We start from the raw sequence: 14,369 nt of genomic DNA on the forward strand, positions 1-14,369 counted from the left end.
AACAGCAGCAAAAATAAACAATCGTATGCTCATGAAGAACCCAAGCCTACAAAATGGATACCTTTCAGAAAAGTGTATACTTAAAAGACCCAAGACGTCAGGATAATAAAGCTCTGTATTTATAATCTCTTACATGTCCTATTGTGGCTATGCTTAAGTAAAATAGCTAAAGGAAAAAAAAAAAAACAAAAAAAAACAAAAAAAACCCAGAAAAGATGACAATATAAAAATGTAGCTGTCTATTTTGGCAGCTATATTGCAGAATTTCTTGACTATCTTTTAATCAGCTGGGAAAAAGTCAATAACTGTATGCAAATGAATAAACTGTCCATATCAAAATACAAAAGTACTATCAATAATCACCTCTGACTTTCAGATTTAAATTCAGTGCAATTGACAAATGCATCGCTAAAGGAAAATGCAGCTTAAAAGATACTCAAAACATTTGTGTCTATTCCTGGGAGCACATTTTAAAATTATTGCACAGATTTTTTTTATTTTTATTTATTTTTTTAAACAGTAACAGAGGTCAACCACAGATGTGGACCTCCAGCAATAAAAGCAGGAATTCAAGTGCCAGATACTCAGCATATTAGGTTTCCTACATAAGTCACATGGTAATATGTTCTAAATATCTCTAATGTGATCCAAAACCCTAAAAAGAGCTGGCACAAAACCATCGTGAATGACTGCCTCTCTGGATGTAAATTTTTAAAAATATTATTACAGTATCATAGTCCCCACTAACAACAACTGGGGTACATATAACAATGTATTGTGAAATTAAGTGTATTTATTCTCTTTACCAATAGCAAATGCTACCCTACCTTAGTAAAACGAAGACTTGCTTCAATCAATGCTGTTTTGTAAAAATAGCAAAGCAACAAATGCTGAAAATCAAAGCTGCATTACTTGGGTTAAATCAGTTTCTACCTAAACTTAGAACACAGGTTAAAATTTTAGTACTAAAAGGCCTCAAAATAATTAGTGACAGAAATAGTGTTATTAATTTGCTAAGCTCAACAGTAAGCAATTCCTTAATTAAAATCTTTGAGATATAAATTTGATGACTATTCTCTTCAGAAATGACATACCTGGATTATGTTAATCATGACAAGCCTTATTAGTCACACATATAAACATGGCCTCATGCAATCATTTGTATATGTTACTCTAAGTTGCATGAGCACAAGGTTTAATTTAATATCTATATCTTTAAGAAAATACGTGATATTATAAACAGAGTAAAAGACATGATATAGTAGTGATTACTGAAAAAAAAATTAGCAGCTTAAATCGATCTATATTTGAAAAAACGTAGTCACAAGTACCACAAATGCAGAATCAGAGCAGCAGGAAGAAGGTTAGTGCAATTATATTTTCATAAAAAAAATTCTGAATCACTGCTATTTAAAAACACCTTGAAGCAAGTCTTTTGTTTGAGATTGTTTTTTAAACTAAGGTAGCAAACATTTTGCCATGTAATGGCAGTGTTATATGCCGTTATCTTGCTTTGTATAAAGAAAACAACATGAGAGATTTTTTAATACTGGAGGTTGGTTACATTTACATATTTAAGCTTCTACACAGAATGATGGACACTTTGAGAAGCTAATCCTTATCCAGAAACATTTTAATCTCTTAAAAAACAAAGCAAAACAAACAAACAACAAAAAACCCAAAACTACTTTGCTCCTTTTCACAATAGTGCACACTTTTACCATAATTTAGTTATGGCTACAAAACATCAGAAGATTTTTTTTTTAAATGTATCTTCTCTATGGTAATTAAAAAAAAAATTTGTGCCCTTCTAGTCTTTAATTGGCAGAAATATGTCCCAAAAAAGAAACTATTGCATTTAAGCCACATCACCAAAAAACAAAACAGAAAAAAAAAGAAAACAAAAGAAAACAAAAAAACAAAACCAACAGAGCATAATACCCTTTTACTGATGTGTCTTACAGATTGACATGACCAAAGTCATAGGTTTTCATTTAATTTCCAATTCCCCCTTCCACAACATGCACCAACTGAATATATGCTCTGGGAGCCATAAAATGTACCAAACATCTACCTCTTCAAAAGAATGCATTAAAATATTTTAAAGAATTTTTTGTTGTTTAAAAGGTGAAAAAAATATAAACAAGAAACTGATTCACTCCCTTACTTCATGCATCCATAATCTAAACCAAAAACAAAATTTTAAAGCAAGAACAAACTACTGCTGCAAGTTTCTGTAAGTCCATTTTCTCTGTACATACAAACTGCTCACTACTGAAGGGAAAAAAGAATATAATCCATGGTGTCTGCTGATTCAAAGGGGAGAAACAAGGCTGTCATTTAGTATCCAAAAACTGGTACATGTATGTTCTGCTTTTATAATGTATATTTTTCTCTCTTCTGTTTTTCATATCCAAAACTTCTAAATGCTATTTTAGGGGCACAGCAGATTAGATTCCAGCACTTGGTGAACAGAATTCACAAGCTGTGACAAAACTCTGTCATCTTCAGGGTGCAATTTTGTGTATATACACTTATGTATATATTTCTTTTAGATTTGGCTGTAGTGGACTGGCCATGGTTCAAGTGGGACTATAGCAGTACATGGGTCAGGGACAGTCATTTTGGCTATGTACACATTCATAGTCGGTCCATGGCTTCCAACTAGTAGCGCTATTTCCGAAGGTCTAATACACAAACCTGTAAGAAATTAGAATAATCAACCAGTGTATTCAGAATTTTATTGTACATTTTATGTTTAACTTTCCTACAGTACAATTTGAAATGTTTCTTAGTTCCAAGTTTATAAAATTGGTAAAGCATGATAATCATGGAACTGAGCGGTTAACTGACAGAAATTAGATTTAAGCAGGTCAAGAGAACAACCATGAGCTCAAACTATGGGGGAAGAACCATGGCTAGGATTTTTAATACTCTGTTGATTAAAAAGGTAGGAGAAAATGCTCAAAACAACCATTTCCTATCTATTGGACACTAATGAAAGATATCACATATTATATTCAGCTACAGCGTCAGTAAATAGCTACCCTTTTCCCATCTTCTGTTGCTTCTACAACTTTGGAAGCCATATTTGCATTGCTGTAAAGAGTTGGCCAACCTCATCCTGAAAATCTTTCAGTATCACACATTCCTCAACACAGGAACCAACTACCTCTAGTCCTGCCTTCCCTGAGCCAAAAAAACTCTTCTGTGAAGAGGAGAAGGTAGAAATACACATTAAAAATTTCAGAGTCCTTCTCAGAATGTTACTCTGGTATACCTAATTTCATAAATGAAGGTTCACATTAAAAATGACTGTCCTTTTCTAGTTTATAAGGTACTCTTTTGGTAAGGACAGCCTAAATTTGGTTTACTTTATTTAAATCCAACGCACATGAGAAGTTTACAGCCTCAGGAAAAAAAAAAAAAAATCAGTATCATACCTTAAAATTTATTTTGAAAAAACAACAACAACAACAAAAAACCACTTTGGTATCACCAACAATAAGCTGCATTCTGATGTGAATACCCACCCACACCCTCTTTGGAAACACTTTACTATACTTACTGAACCATCTGATGCACTGGCTCCAACTTTGTCTCCTGCTGCATTCCAGCAAACTTCAAAAATTCCACCTGTTCCCCTATAGCTGTGAACTAGAGCACCTGTCTAAAAGAATGAAAATAAAATCTTAAAATCATAATACATATTATAATAAATCCAAATGCTGAAATAAAATATTACATGGCCTTATTTCTAGCAATCAAAGGAGGGACTTAGCTTCAACTATACAAAATAAGTTCTGAAATTCTAGAAGTGTAATATGATCCCTTTATAAAAAGATGATACCAGCCTATTCTCAAAAGATTACTCACACACATACTCAGTTTCTCCAGTGTTGATAACCATTCTTGGCTAAGGTATCTGGTCTCTTTGACATAGCCAACAATAGCTAGAAGTAAACATTCAGTCTATCAAATAAGTTTTTGTTGTTGCTAAATGATGCATGAGTCTAGCTAACATGTAAAGAAACAAAATAAATTCAGAATTTCTTTGACAAAACTTCTTAAAGAGGAAGTATAACAAACTAATAAAGATAATTCCAGTGTAAGTCTGTTATTCACTCTATATTTACTGACCAGTTCCTAAGCTAGGGGATTATAAAAAAAAGCTAAAATAATATATGTACGTTCCTTTTTTATTTTTTTGGACACAGTCTTGTTCTGTTACCCAGGTTGGATACAGTTGTACAATCACAGCTCATTGCACCTTCTAACTCCTGGGCTAGAGTGATCCTCCCGCCTCCACCTCCTGAGTAGCTAGGATTACAGGTACATGCCACCGTGCCCAGCTGATTTTTAAAAAATTATTTGTAAAGACAAGGTCTGACCGTGTTGCCCAGGCTGGTCTTGAACTCTTGGCCTCAAGCAATTCACCCACCCAAGCCTCCCAAAATGTTGGAATTATAAGCATGCGCCACAGTTGCCAGCCAGATATGTACACTATTTTTGAAAGATGTTATAAGTTTAAACAAAAAACACAGGCAGGAATACTAACAATGTCATCATTAATTAAGCTGAATCATAAATGTAACAAAGTTATTTTATTATTCAGCTGCCACTGAAGAATTAAAACTCAGTCCAAAAACATATTCTCCTATGAAACCAGTCAATATAGCAGGACAAAGATCAGAGGTCCTGTTGTGAAAACTGAAAAATGTACTTCAGGTGTTCTGCCCTGACAAATCAGAAAAGTGACCTCTGCAGCTTTATGGTAACCTGAAGTCAAGCTAGAGGTGGCAGATCTACTTAAAACAACACGGCAACAAATCATGCACCTTGCAAATATCTCCCATTCAGCCTATCCAAGATGACAACTAAGCTGGAAGAATGTTTGACTGAGTTTTCCTCTTCAAATTTAGCCTGGTAACGTGGCACAAATCACAGAATCACAGATGCATTGGTACTGACACATTGCTACCGATTATCAGGCTGGGAAGGCTCAACTGCTTTGTTTACTTAAAATGTCTCATAATTTATGAGATTAAGTTCAAGTATAGTAGGCTTTGAATATCTACGTTAATGAGAAGAGAAAAAAGTAGAACCAACAAAATCTAAAGTTTGCTGAGGTATAAAAAAAATAAAATCTATAGTCAACCTACAGACATTCAATCTACAGTCAACTTGGGATTAAAAAAACAAACAACTTTCTTTTAAAAGCACTTACCAATCTCTAAGCTTGAACTGGGCTATAATGAACCAAAACATTATGGTCAACAAGGCAGAGCTAAGACATTTAAAAAGGCCAATGGCTTGGATCGTCGGCATCTACCTCAAATTTGTATGTATGCTGGCACAAGACTTCTACAATTTACTCATCAAATGCTTAGGCAATTCATGAGGCAAGAAACGGGAAAACAAAAAACCTAGATGTATATATAACAATAGGATAATAACTTTCTCCTGCACTGAAAATCCACTATTTTACTATTTTCAAAGTTTGAAAAAGTAAGACTTTTGGTACACAATAGTGAAAACAAAATAGTATCAACAGTTGGTCAAATGCCCTTAAATGTCTTGTTGTATGTTCCATTAGCACTCTACAGTTCTATGCCCAAATTTCATTAAAATTGATTTTGTCACAACGGACTAAATGAGTTCACTGAAAATGTTCTAAATGTGAGCAAAAACTAGTATATAAAAGGAATATATTTTTTAAAAGAGGTCATTCACAGTAACATAAAAACCATAAGGCACCTCAAAACACATTAGGAAAAAAAGATTCTCCGAGAAATTATAAAACTTCACCGAAGGAATAAAAGACAAATAAATGGAGGTATAACATATTTATAGGTGATAAAACTCAGTAACAATTTTCCCTAATTTCACCTATAAATTCAAGGCACTCATAAACAAAACCCAAAATTGTATGCTGTTTTGGAAATATGGATGACTAAAGTGGCAAGAACAGAAAAACAGTTGTGAAGAACAATAACAAGAGGGATTTATAAAGTTAGAATTGTTAAAACTATGCTATTGATTCAGATAAGGCAAATATACAAATGGAATAACAAAGAAGGTATAAACAAATCGCATATACATGAACTGGGTGTATGAAATAAGTGGCATTATGAAAACAGAAAGGGGACAATCAATGGTGCTCACCTGACTGCCCAAACAGAAATATCTGTACTTCACATCATATATAAAAATCAGTTCCAAAGGGGCTAAAAACATATATGTAAAGGAATAAAACTTAGATACTTCATGAAAAAATATCAGACCTCAGTGATATCTCTAAGGAAAAATGAATTAAGCCATTAAAAAAAAAAAAAAAGCTATCAAAAAAGAAAGATCCAGCCAGGCACAGGGCATATGCCTGTAGACCCAGTAGGCACAGGATGCTGAGGTGAAAGATCTCTTGAGCTCAGGAGTCCAGCCTGGGTAACACAGCAAGACCCCATCTCTAAAAATAATTAATTTTAAAAAGATAAAGATAAAAAGCATCTAAACATTAACATTAAAAACTTCCACATGATCTGCGTGTGGTGACTCATGCCTATAATCCCAGGATTACTTTGGAAGGTCAAGGCAGGTGGCTTCCTTGAGCCTAGGGGGTAGAGGCCAGACTGGGTAACATGGCGAAATCCAGTCTCTACAAAAAAAATACAAAAATTAGCTGGGTGTGGTGGCATGCACCTGTGATCCCAGCTACTTGAAAGGCTGGGGTGGGAGGATTACCTGAGCCCATGAAGGTCAAGGCTGCAGTGAGCCTTGATCTGCCACTGCATTCCAGCGTAGGTGACAGAGTGAGACCCTATCTCAAGAGAAAACAAAACAACAACCAAAAAAGCCCACAAACCATGTACATGATAAACACTCCACATGAAGAAAATGAACGAAGGTGGTACTGGGAGATCACTGGAATCCATATGACCAGGAAGGATTAGTACCCAGAATGCATAATGAACACTAATCAGTAGAGAATATAAAAAAATTGAAAAACGGTGGTGGTGGTGAATTAAAATGCTGAAGTCCAACTGTATAATAACTATTTGAAAAGATATTTAAACTCATTGATAATCAAGAAAATGCAATTTAAAAAAAAACAATGCTTCATATCCATGTAACTGGAAAAATGTTTACCAGTCTGATAACCTAAGAATAAAGGAAAATGGGAAATCCTAAATATTGTGATTAGAAGTGTAAATGGGTGCATGCACATTGAAGAGCAGTTTGGCACAAGCACATAAATATACCCTATGGGCCATGATTTCCACTTACAGGATATGCCATGCACAGGGGTGTGTGTGTGTATACATGTATATATAAAAGCATTCTCATAAAAGAAACTTTCATTCATGTGCACAAGGAAACGTGTAAGGATGTTCCAGCAATGTTGTATATTTTTAAATCCCCCAATAGGAAATTAAATTTGAAAATTAATATATTCATATTATGGATATATTAATGAATATATTAATGTATTGTATATATCATATACAATGAATACATTAATATATTCATATAACACTCTGGAATTGTCTAAATAAATCATCATTCTAGAGATATAAGTATTAATGTGATAGTTCAAAAAAGTGGTAAAAAACACTAGCTTGAAAAGATATACAATAGAAAATTCACAACAGCATGATTAATTACAATTTTACCACAGAAAATAGTAGTATATATCATTTATCATGGGAATGACAGGCACTCTCTTCAGGATTGCTATAGCCTCTAGGAAGGAAGAGGAAAATGGAAGTGAACACTTTATCTGTATCTACAACATTTTATCAGGTAAAAATAGGAAGGAAGAGATTTACAACAGTGTGGCAAAATGTTCTTATCAATTAAATCTGAGCAGTAGGTATATGAGTGTTCTAGTATTTTCTGTTTGAAATGTATAATTATTAAAAGTGAAAATGAACAAATACTAACTTGAATACATGTCGAAATTATATTATTTAGATTTAGATTCACTTTCACCAGCTCTGTAACTGTTGTTCAGTTTAAAAAGTTTAGTTGGGTGAGGCCGGGTGCAGTGGCTCATGCCTGTAATCCCAGCACACTGGGAGGACGAGGCAGGTGGATCACCTGAGGTCAGGAGTTCAGGACCAGTCTGGCCAACATGGTGAAACCCTATCTCTACTAAAAATACCAAAACTAGCTGGGTGTGGTGGCAGACGCCTATAATCCCAGCTACTCATGGGGCTGAGGCAGGAGAATCGCTGGAACCCGGGAGGCGGAGGTTGCAGTGATCCGAGATCGCGCCATGGCACTCCAGCCTGGGGGACAAGAGCGAGACTTCATATTTAAAAAAAAAAAAAAGTTAGTTGGGTGCATGATTAATGTCTTCCCACAAACACAAAGTTAAACTAGAATTTAGGGAAGAGTTTTTTAAAGCATATATATCATAGTTACAGAATATATCCAACACAGGCACATATTCATGAAGACAGAAAATATGAGAGTAGAGGTAAGGAATTAATAATAAAAATTAAAGCAAAACATTTTTACTTAATTACTTTTAATATTTTTTTTGAGACAGGGTCTCACTGTGTTGCCCAGGCTGGAGTGTAGTGGTGCAATCTTGGCCCACTGTGACCTCCACCTCTGGGTTCAAGCGATTCTCCTGCCTCAGCCTCCCGAGTACCTGAGACTACTGTGTCATCACGCCTGGCTAATTTTTGTAGTTTTAGGAGAGATGGGGTTTCACGATGTTGACCAGGTGGTCTTGAACTCCTGACCTCAAGAGAACTGCCCACCTTGGCCTCCCAAAGTGCTGGATTACAGGCGTGAGCCACCATATGCAGCCTAAAATTTTATTAGAAGCCCCAGCATGGTGGCTCATGCCTGTGATCCCAGCACTTTGGGAAGCTGAGGTGGGAGGATCCCTTGGGCGCAGGAGTTCGAGGCCAGCCTGGGCAACATAGAAAGATCCCGTCTCTATTTAAAGAAAACAAAATAAATATTTAAAAATTGTATTGAAATGTAACGTAAGATTCAGGCTTAATAATCATTTGTTCAACTAGCAAAAATCTGCATTACAAAGGGTTTAGTGTTTTAGTCCATAAAGTCCTGCTAGAAATCAAAGACAATGAATAACTCAGTTGAAAAGAATGGAAAAAAACATGGTCAGTCACAGAAAAATTAACAAGTATGCTTAAATATATATAAAAAAATTCCTAATGTCATTCATAAGAAAATGCAAATTTAAAACTATGTTGAAATACCATTTATCACCAAAGGATTGAACTGTGAGGTGAAATATTATTTTATATTGTCAGTGGTAGTGTAAAATGAAAAAAGCACAATGATTTTATTCATAAAAGAAGTTAGGAAAAAATAAAACTAAGAAAATTGTTACCAGCAGAAGAGGAAGACAGAAATGGGAACAAAGTTTCTCAGTGTATACCTTTATATAAGGTTTGAGGTTTATTCTGAACTGTATGAATGTATAAAATAATTTTAAAATCTTCAAAATAAGTTATGAAAATTAATCTGTGAGATGAACTATGGGAGAGGACACCTACACAAAAAGAAATACACCATAACAACTTATTACGTGTGCACCACATCCAACAAAGATCTGATAACTGAAAGGAGGGATGAGTCCAATGACTGCTATTTAAAAAGTACAGTACATAGAGCATAAAAACTAAAACACTGAGAAGATTTAAAAAATTGAAAGCAACAGGCTGTTTTCTCCACTTTTAAGAATCTCTGAAACACTATACATACTACCTGAAAAGGTAACGTAGCTGTAAGTTTCTTTCTTATAAATTATTGCATTCAGCCACAAAATCTGGTCCTTTGATGTTTACTGCTCATATATAGCTCCTTCAGAGACAACTATTTTGAAAAACAAAATCTGTCATTTATGTAAATAAATACATCCTAAACATTCACATTTGATATCTACAAAACTGTTGGAAAAAAACAAAAGAATACAATAATAAATAATAAAACGAACGATCTAAATCCATTTCAAAATTCCAGTCTCCATAAAGACATAACTTCAATTGGTTTCTATCTTATTCTAAAACCAAGAATTCAATTAATGCCACAAGAGGAATGACAAGCAAATGGTGGGGGACAGTGTATAGGCAAATGCTTCTACCTAAATTTAAGAGTACCTGACCATTTAAATAATGGAGACATACCTGTGTGTTCCAGATGTGTACACATTTGTCAAAAGAACCACTTGCCAGATACCTGCCATCAGGACTGAAAGCTACACTGTACACAGGCTCTTGGTGTTTTGTCAAGGTATGGATGCAGATCCCTCGGTCTACATCCCACAACCTAACAGTAGAATCAAAGGATGCACTGAAAAGGGAGGGAAAGAAAGTTAATTCATAAGTAAGGAAATACTCCTCCAGCCTTGCTCCCACCCCAACCTCCCATATTCAGCCACATCTAAAATAGCCAAAATTATTTATGAGAAGCAGACCGACTGGACTGTTAGGAAGAATATTCTGTGAGCTTCAAATCAGTGACAAGAAAATAATAAATAAATGAAATTCAGAAAGAAGAGCAAGTGTTCTAGAAATTAAAAGCTAAATAAGCAAAAAACAAAAACGAAAAAAAACCCAAAAAACACCCTTAAAGGAATCTCCCAAGTTCAGGAGTAGAAAACATAAATGTGCTCATTTACTGTATTCCTTTTCTCTCTAAATAATCCCTGTTTCGCATGGTATTGAACACTGAAGTGACCACATTTTTCCGTTTGTCTTTTTTCTAAAGATACTAAAGACATTTTATTTTGCTATGCCTCAATTGCTTGGATTTTCATCAATATTTGGTATCAGTCAATATTCGATTATTTCAATATAAAATATCATTATAACTTGAAATAATAATAAAACCCAGTGTTTAAAGATTCCCCTTAAGGAACCAACGTAAGTGCCCATCAGCTAACAAGTGGATAAAGAAAATGTGGTATACCTACACCACAGAATACTACTTAGCCATAAAAAGGAATGAAATACTGTCTTTTGCAGCAACTTGGATAGAGCTAGAGGCCATCATTCTAAGTGAAATAACTCGGGAATGGAAAATCAAATATCATGTTCTGACTTATACATGGGAGCTAAACTATGAGGACACAAAGGTATAAGAATGATATAATGAACTTTGTGGACTGGAGGTAGGGCTAGGGAGATTGAGAGAGAGGTGAGGGATAAAAGACTACACACTGGGTACACTACACTCCTTGCAAAACCAGTGCACTAAAATCTCAGAAATCACCACTAAAGAATTTATTATTGTAGCCCAAAACCACCTGTACACCAAAAACTACTGCAATTAGGGAGAAAAAAAAAAGTTTCCATTTGATGAAACCTTCCCTAAAGTTCTGTCATATTTATTAGAAGTTGTATTTGTAGAAAACTCATAAAAGGAAGAATAAAACAGAAGTATCACCTTGCTAACATAAGGTTGGCATTTGGATTATTAGTTCCTGGTCCTGTTGGACTCCATTTGATAGTATAAATTTCTTTATTATGTGCTTGCAAATCATGGACACAATTGTCTTGTTTCATACTCCATATCTAAACAAAAAAGAAAAATGTATATAATTATTTTTCCATACAATTAGTACATTTAAAATATTATCTTGACACTTAAATTATTATATGGACAGTCTAATATATGAGTGCTATAAACAGAATGATAGAAAAGAATATTTACAAAGAAACTGAAATGCAATAGAATATATTTAATATTTGCATATCTGTTAAAAAAAAAAGTTAGCTTTAAGCCCTTTAAAAATATTCACTATTATGAAGTTTGAAGACTGAATTAACTATAGTCGTTCTGAGATTACTTTGGATAAGGTAACAATCCTAAAATGCTGAAGGTCCAGTTTTTACACTGTCCTTTAAGTAAAAGATCTACATCATAAACTGCTCTTAGAATTCTAGAATCAGGAAAATTTCACAATGGAGAACTGAAAATAAATAACCAACTTACAAATAATGATGACTCACAGAGAACCATAAAAAGTAACATAGGAAATAAAGTTCAAACGAAAAGATGGAGAGTAGGAAAAAAAAAGTAGACAAAAGTAGTCAAAGTAGAGAATAAGCCTTTCCTGAGATGAAAATATGCCTATGTATATAGATTTCAAGTGTCTATTATTTTGAGCAAAATTAATAGAAATCAACACGAAGAATATTTCTGGAAAAAAAAATCACTCAATAAAGACATGGTAGGTCCTACAGTATCTCCTTAACACAAACACATACAACACCCCAAACCCAAGGGCCAACCAAGAAAAAAATTAGCTCAACTTTACATTTCCGTGACACGACCATTACAAGATAATGAAGCATCACAGTGTTTTTGGTGCCCTATGTATTTACGACCCCAAGTAAAGTAAATCTGAACATGTTTTCAGAACTGATTTCATTCGATCTAATTGATGGAATTTGATACTGTAGCCACTCTCAACTCTTACCTCCCTTGAAATAATTTTCTCTACGTACTTTCTTTTTCCACTTTTGTCATTCCTTCTCAGTTTCCTTTGGAAAGCTCATTCCTCTTGATTTGGTGATAGAGTTTCTGAAGACTTACTCTTTTAGCTCCCCTCTTTTCTCACTCTGCACTACCCACACAGTTTTGTCCCTACCCCAATTTTTTTTTTTTTGGAGATCAAGTCTCACTCTGTCACCCAGAACTATCTTGGCTCGCTGCAACCTCTGTCCCCCAGGTTCACGTGATTCTTCCGCCTCAGTCTCCCAAGTAGCTAGGATTACAGGCACCTGCCACCATGCTTGGCTAAATTTGGTATTTTCGCAGAGATGGCGTTTCACCATGTTGACCAACCTGGTCTTGAACTCCTGACCTCAAGTGAACCACCCACCACCTCGGCCTCTCAAAGTGCTTTAATTACAGGTATGAGCTGTGGCAACGTGCCTCTCATGGGGGTACCAGCTGCTGGGGTCCCCGCAGACCCTGACCCAGCGATGGATGAATAAAGTATACTAACCCATAGATACTCTGTTTTGCCAGTCCAGCTGAGGGTGTCCCAGCCACTTATAGACTCCCTGGAAAGTTCTGTGAACAGTTGCAACCATGGCCCTGATCAGCTAGTGAGACTCGCATTTATTCAATGAGATTAATTCACACAGGCTTGAGTCAACACCATTGGAGGGTAACTGACACTGGGGACTTCCCAAGTAAAAAGCACTTAAGCACCCATGGCACATCAAAGCTTAGTCTTAATATTATATAAGTAAACAAGCTACCTAGGTAAACTACTCTGCCTTTCTTTATTACTACTTTAATTTGTTTAACTCAGGGTAAAGGAACCAGGCCGCATTCAGCCAGATCAATTACTGAAGTTACTTCTCAGCCTTCCAAGAAGATTTGTGTCTATTTCTATAACTGTCTCTAATATTTTTCCCACCAGACTGATTGAACCCCAACACTGAGCCACCAGGCCTGGCCATGCCCAAGGATTTTAACGACCACCTATCTGCTAAGAATTCCCAGTTTTTAATCTTGAGCTTACAGTTCTCCAAGCATCAGTCCCACCTATCTCCTCCACTCACATGACTCAACGTCACCTCATTTCATCTGGCATTCCCTCTTCTCAGAAAACAGCCCATTACACATTATTCATCCATCCTAGTTTTTGCTTTAAAATCCTTCGTGACCTTTAAACATTCTTAGGATGAAGAAAAACTCTGACAATTTCTAGCTTTAACTTCTCTCCACCTTCAACTCAATATGTGGCACAAGGCCCTCTGGACATTACCTTTCTGTCATTTCCTCATATGTGTCACACACAATTTCAGAAGAAATTTTCTCATGCTGTAAGCATTAATGCATGTACATAAAAGGAAAAGCCAAAGATGAAAGCATTAAGAAAAGTATTACTATTAGCAATTTTGTAAGGGAGCCCAGACTTAAAATTGTCTAACTAAAACATAGCAGATACTTAAGGGAGAAAACCTCACAAGTTTCCCAAAGTTAAATTTAATCTGTTCATAGTAGCAGGAAAAGCAGTGTTCCCTCAAGATTTTCATATCTGTAAGTGTCATCACATCTGCAGTCCTTGGTACTGCAAAGTCAAGGATAAAACTGTTTTCAGTAGAGGGTTACCTGTTGCAGGAGAGGGCTTAAAGCTTCATTTATTTTGGAAATAAGTATTAGGTTGTTCTTTACCTCAAAATGCTTTTTTCCCCAACTGAGGAATCTGGTGTGCTTAGATCTGCTTAGGTGCAAGATAGCAGTTTTGCTTTTAGCCATACAACAAGAAAAACAGAGATCCATGTTGAGATGTGGATGCTGGTATGTCAACTAAGCTCCCTCACTGAGAGATTCTCTGCTATATATCAGTTTTCCAGCAATGGTAATAT

At 35.3% G+C, this 14,369-nt stretch overlaps 1 protein-coding gene across 3 annotated transcripts in view; it reads right to left on the bottom strand.

Annotated features, from left to right (window-relative positions):
* Positions 1–479: 479 nt before the first annotated feature.
* The window catches only part of TBL1XR1 (TBL1X/Y related 1), a 172,149-nt gene continuing 158,259 nt past the window's right edge, over positions 480–14,369 (bottom strand). For all 3 annotated transcript variants that reach the window (XM_017896619.1, XM_017896620.1, XM_017896618.1), the window contains 4 exons: positions 11,428–11,555; positions 10,167–10,332; positions 3,569–3,670; positions 480–2,700 (listed from right to left, as the gene is read on the bottom strand). In XM_017896619.1, coding sequence (XP_017752108.1) covers positions 2,674–2,700; positions 3,569–3,670; positions 10,167–10,332; positions 11,428–11,555 — 423 coding nt within the window. In that variant the 3' untranslated portion in view covers positions 480–2,673. The remainder of the gene's footprint in view (positions 2,701–3,568; positions 3,671–10,166; positions 10,333–11,427; positions 11,556–14,369) is intronic.

The sequence above is a fragment of the Rhinopithecus bieti genome, unplaced genomic scaffold (genome assembly GCF_001698545.2).
Source record: "Rhinopithecus bieti isolate Rb0 unplaced genomic scaffold, ASM169854v2 scaffold_27611, whole genome shotgun sequence".
Taxonomy (NCBI): Eukaryota; Metazoa; Chordata; class Mammalia; order Primates; family Cercopithecidae; genus Rhinopithecus; species Rhinopithecus bieti.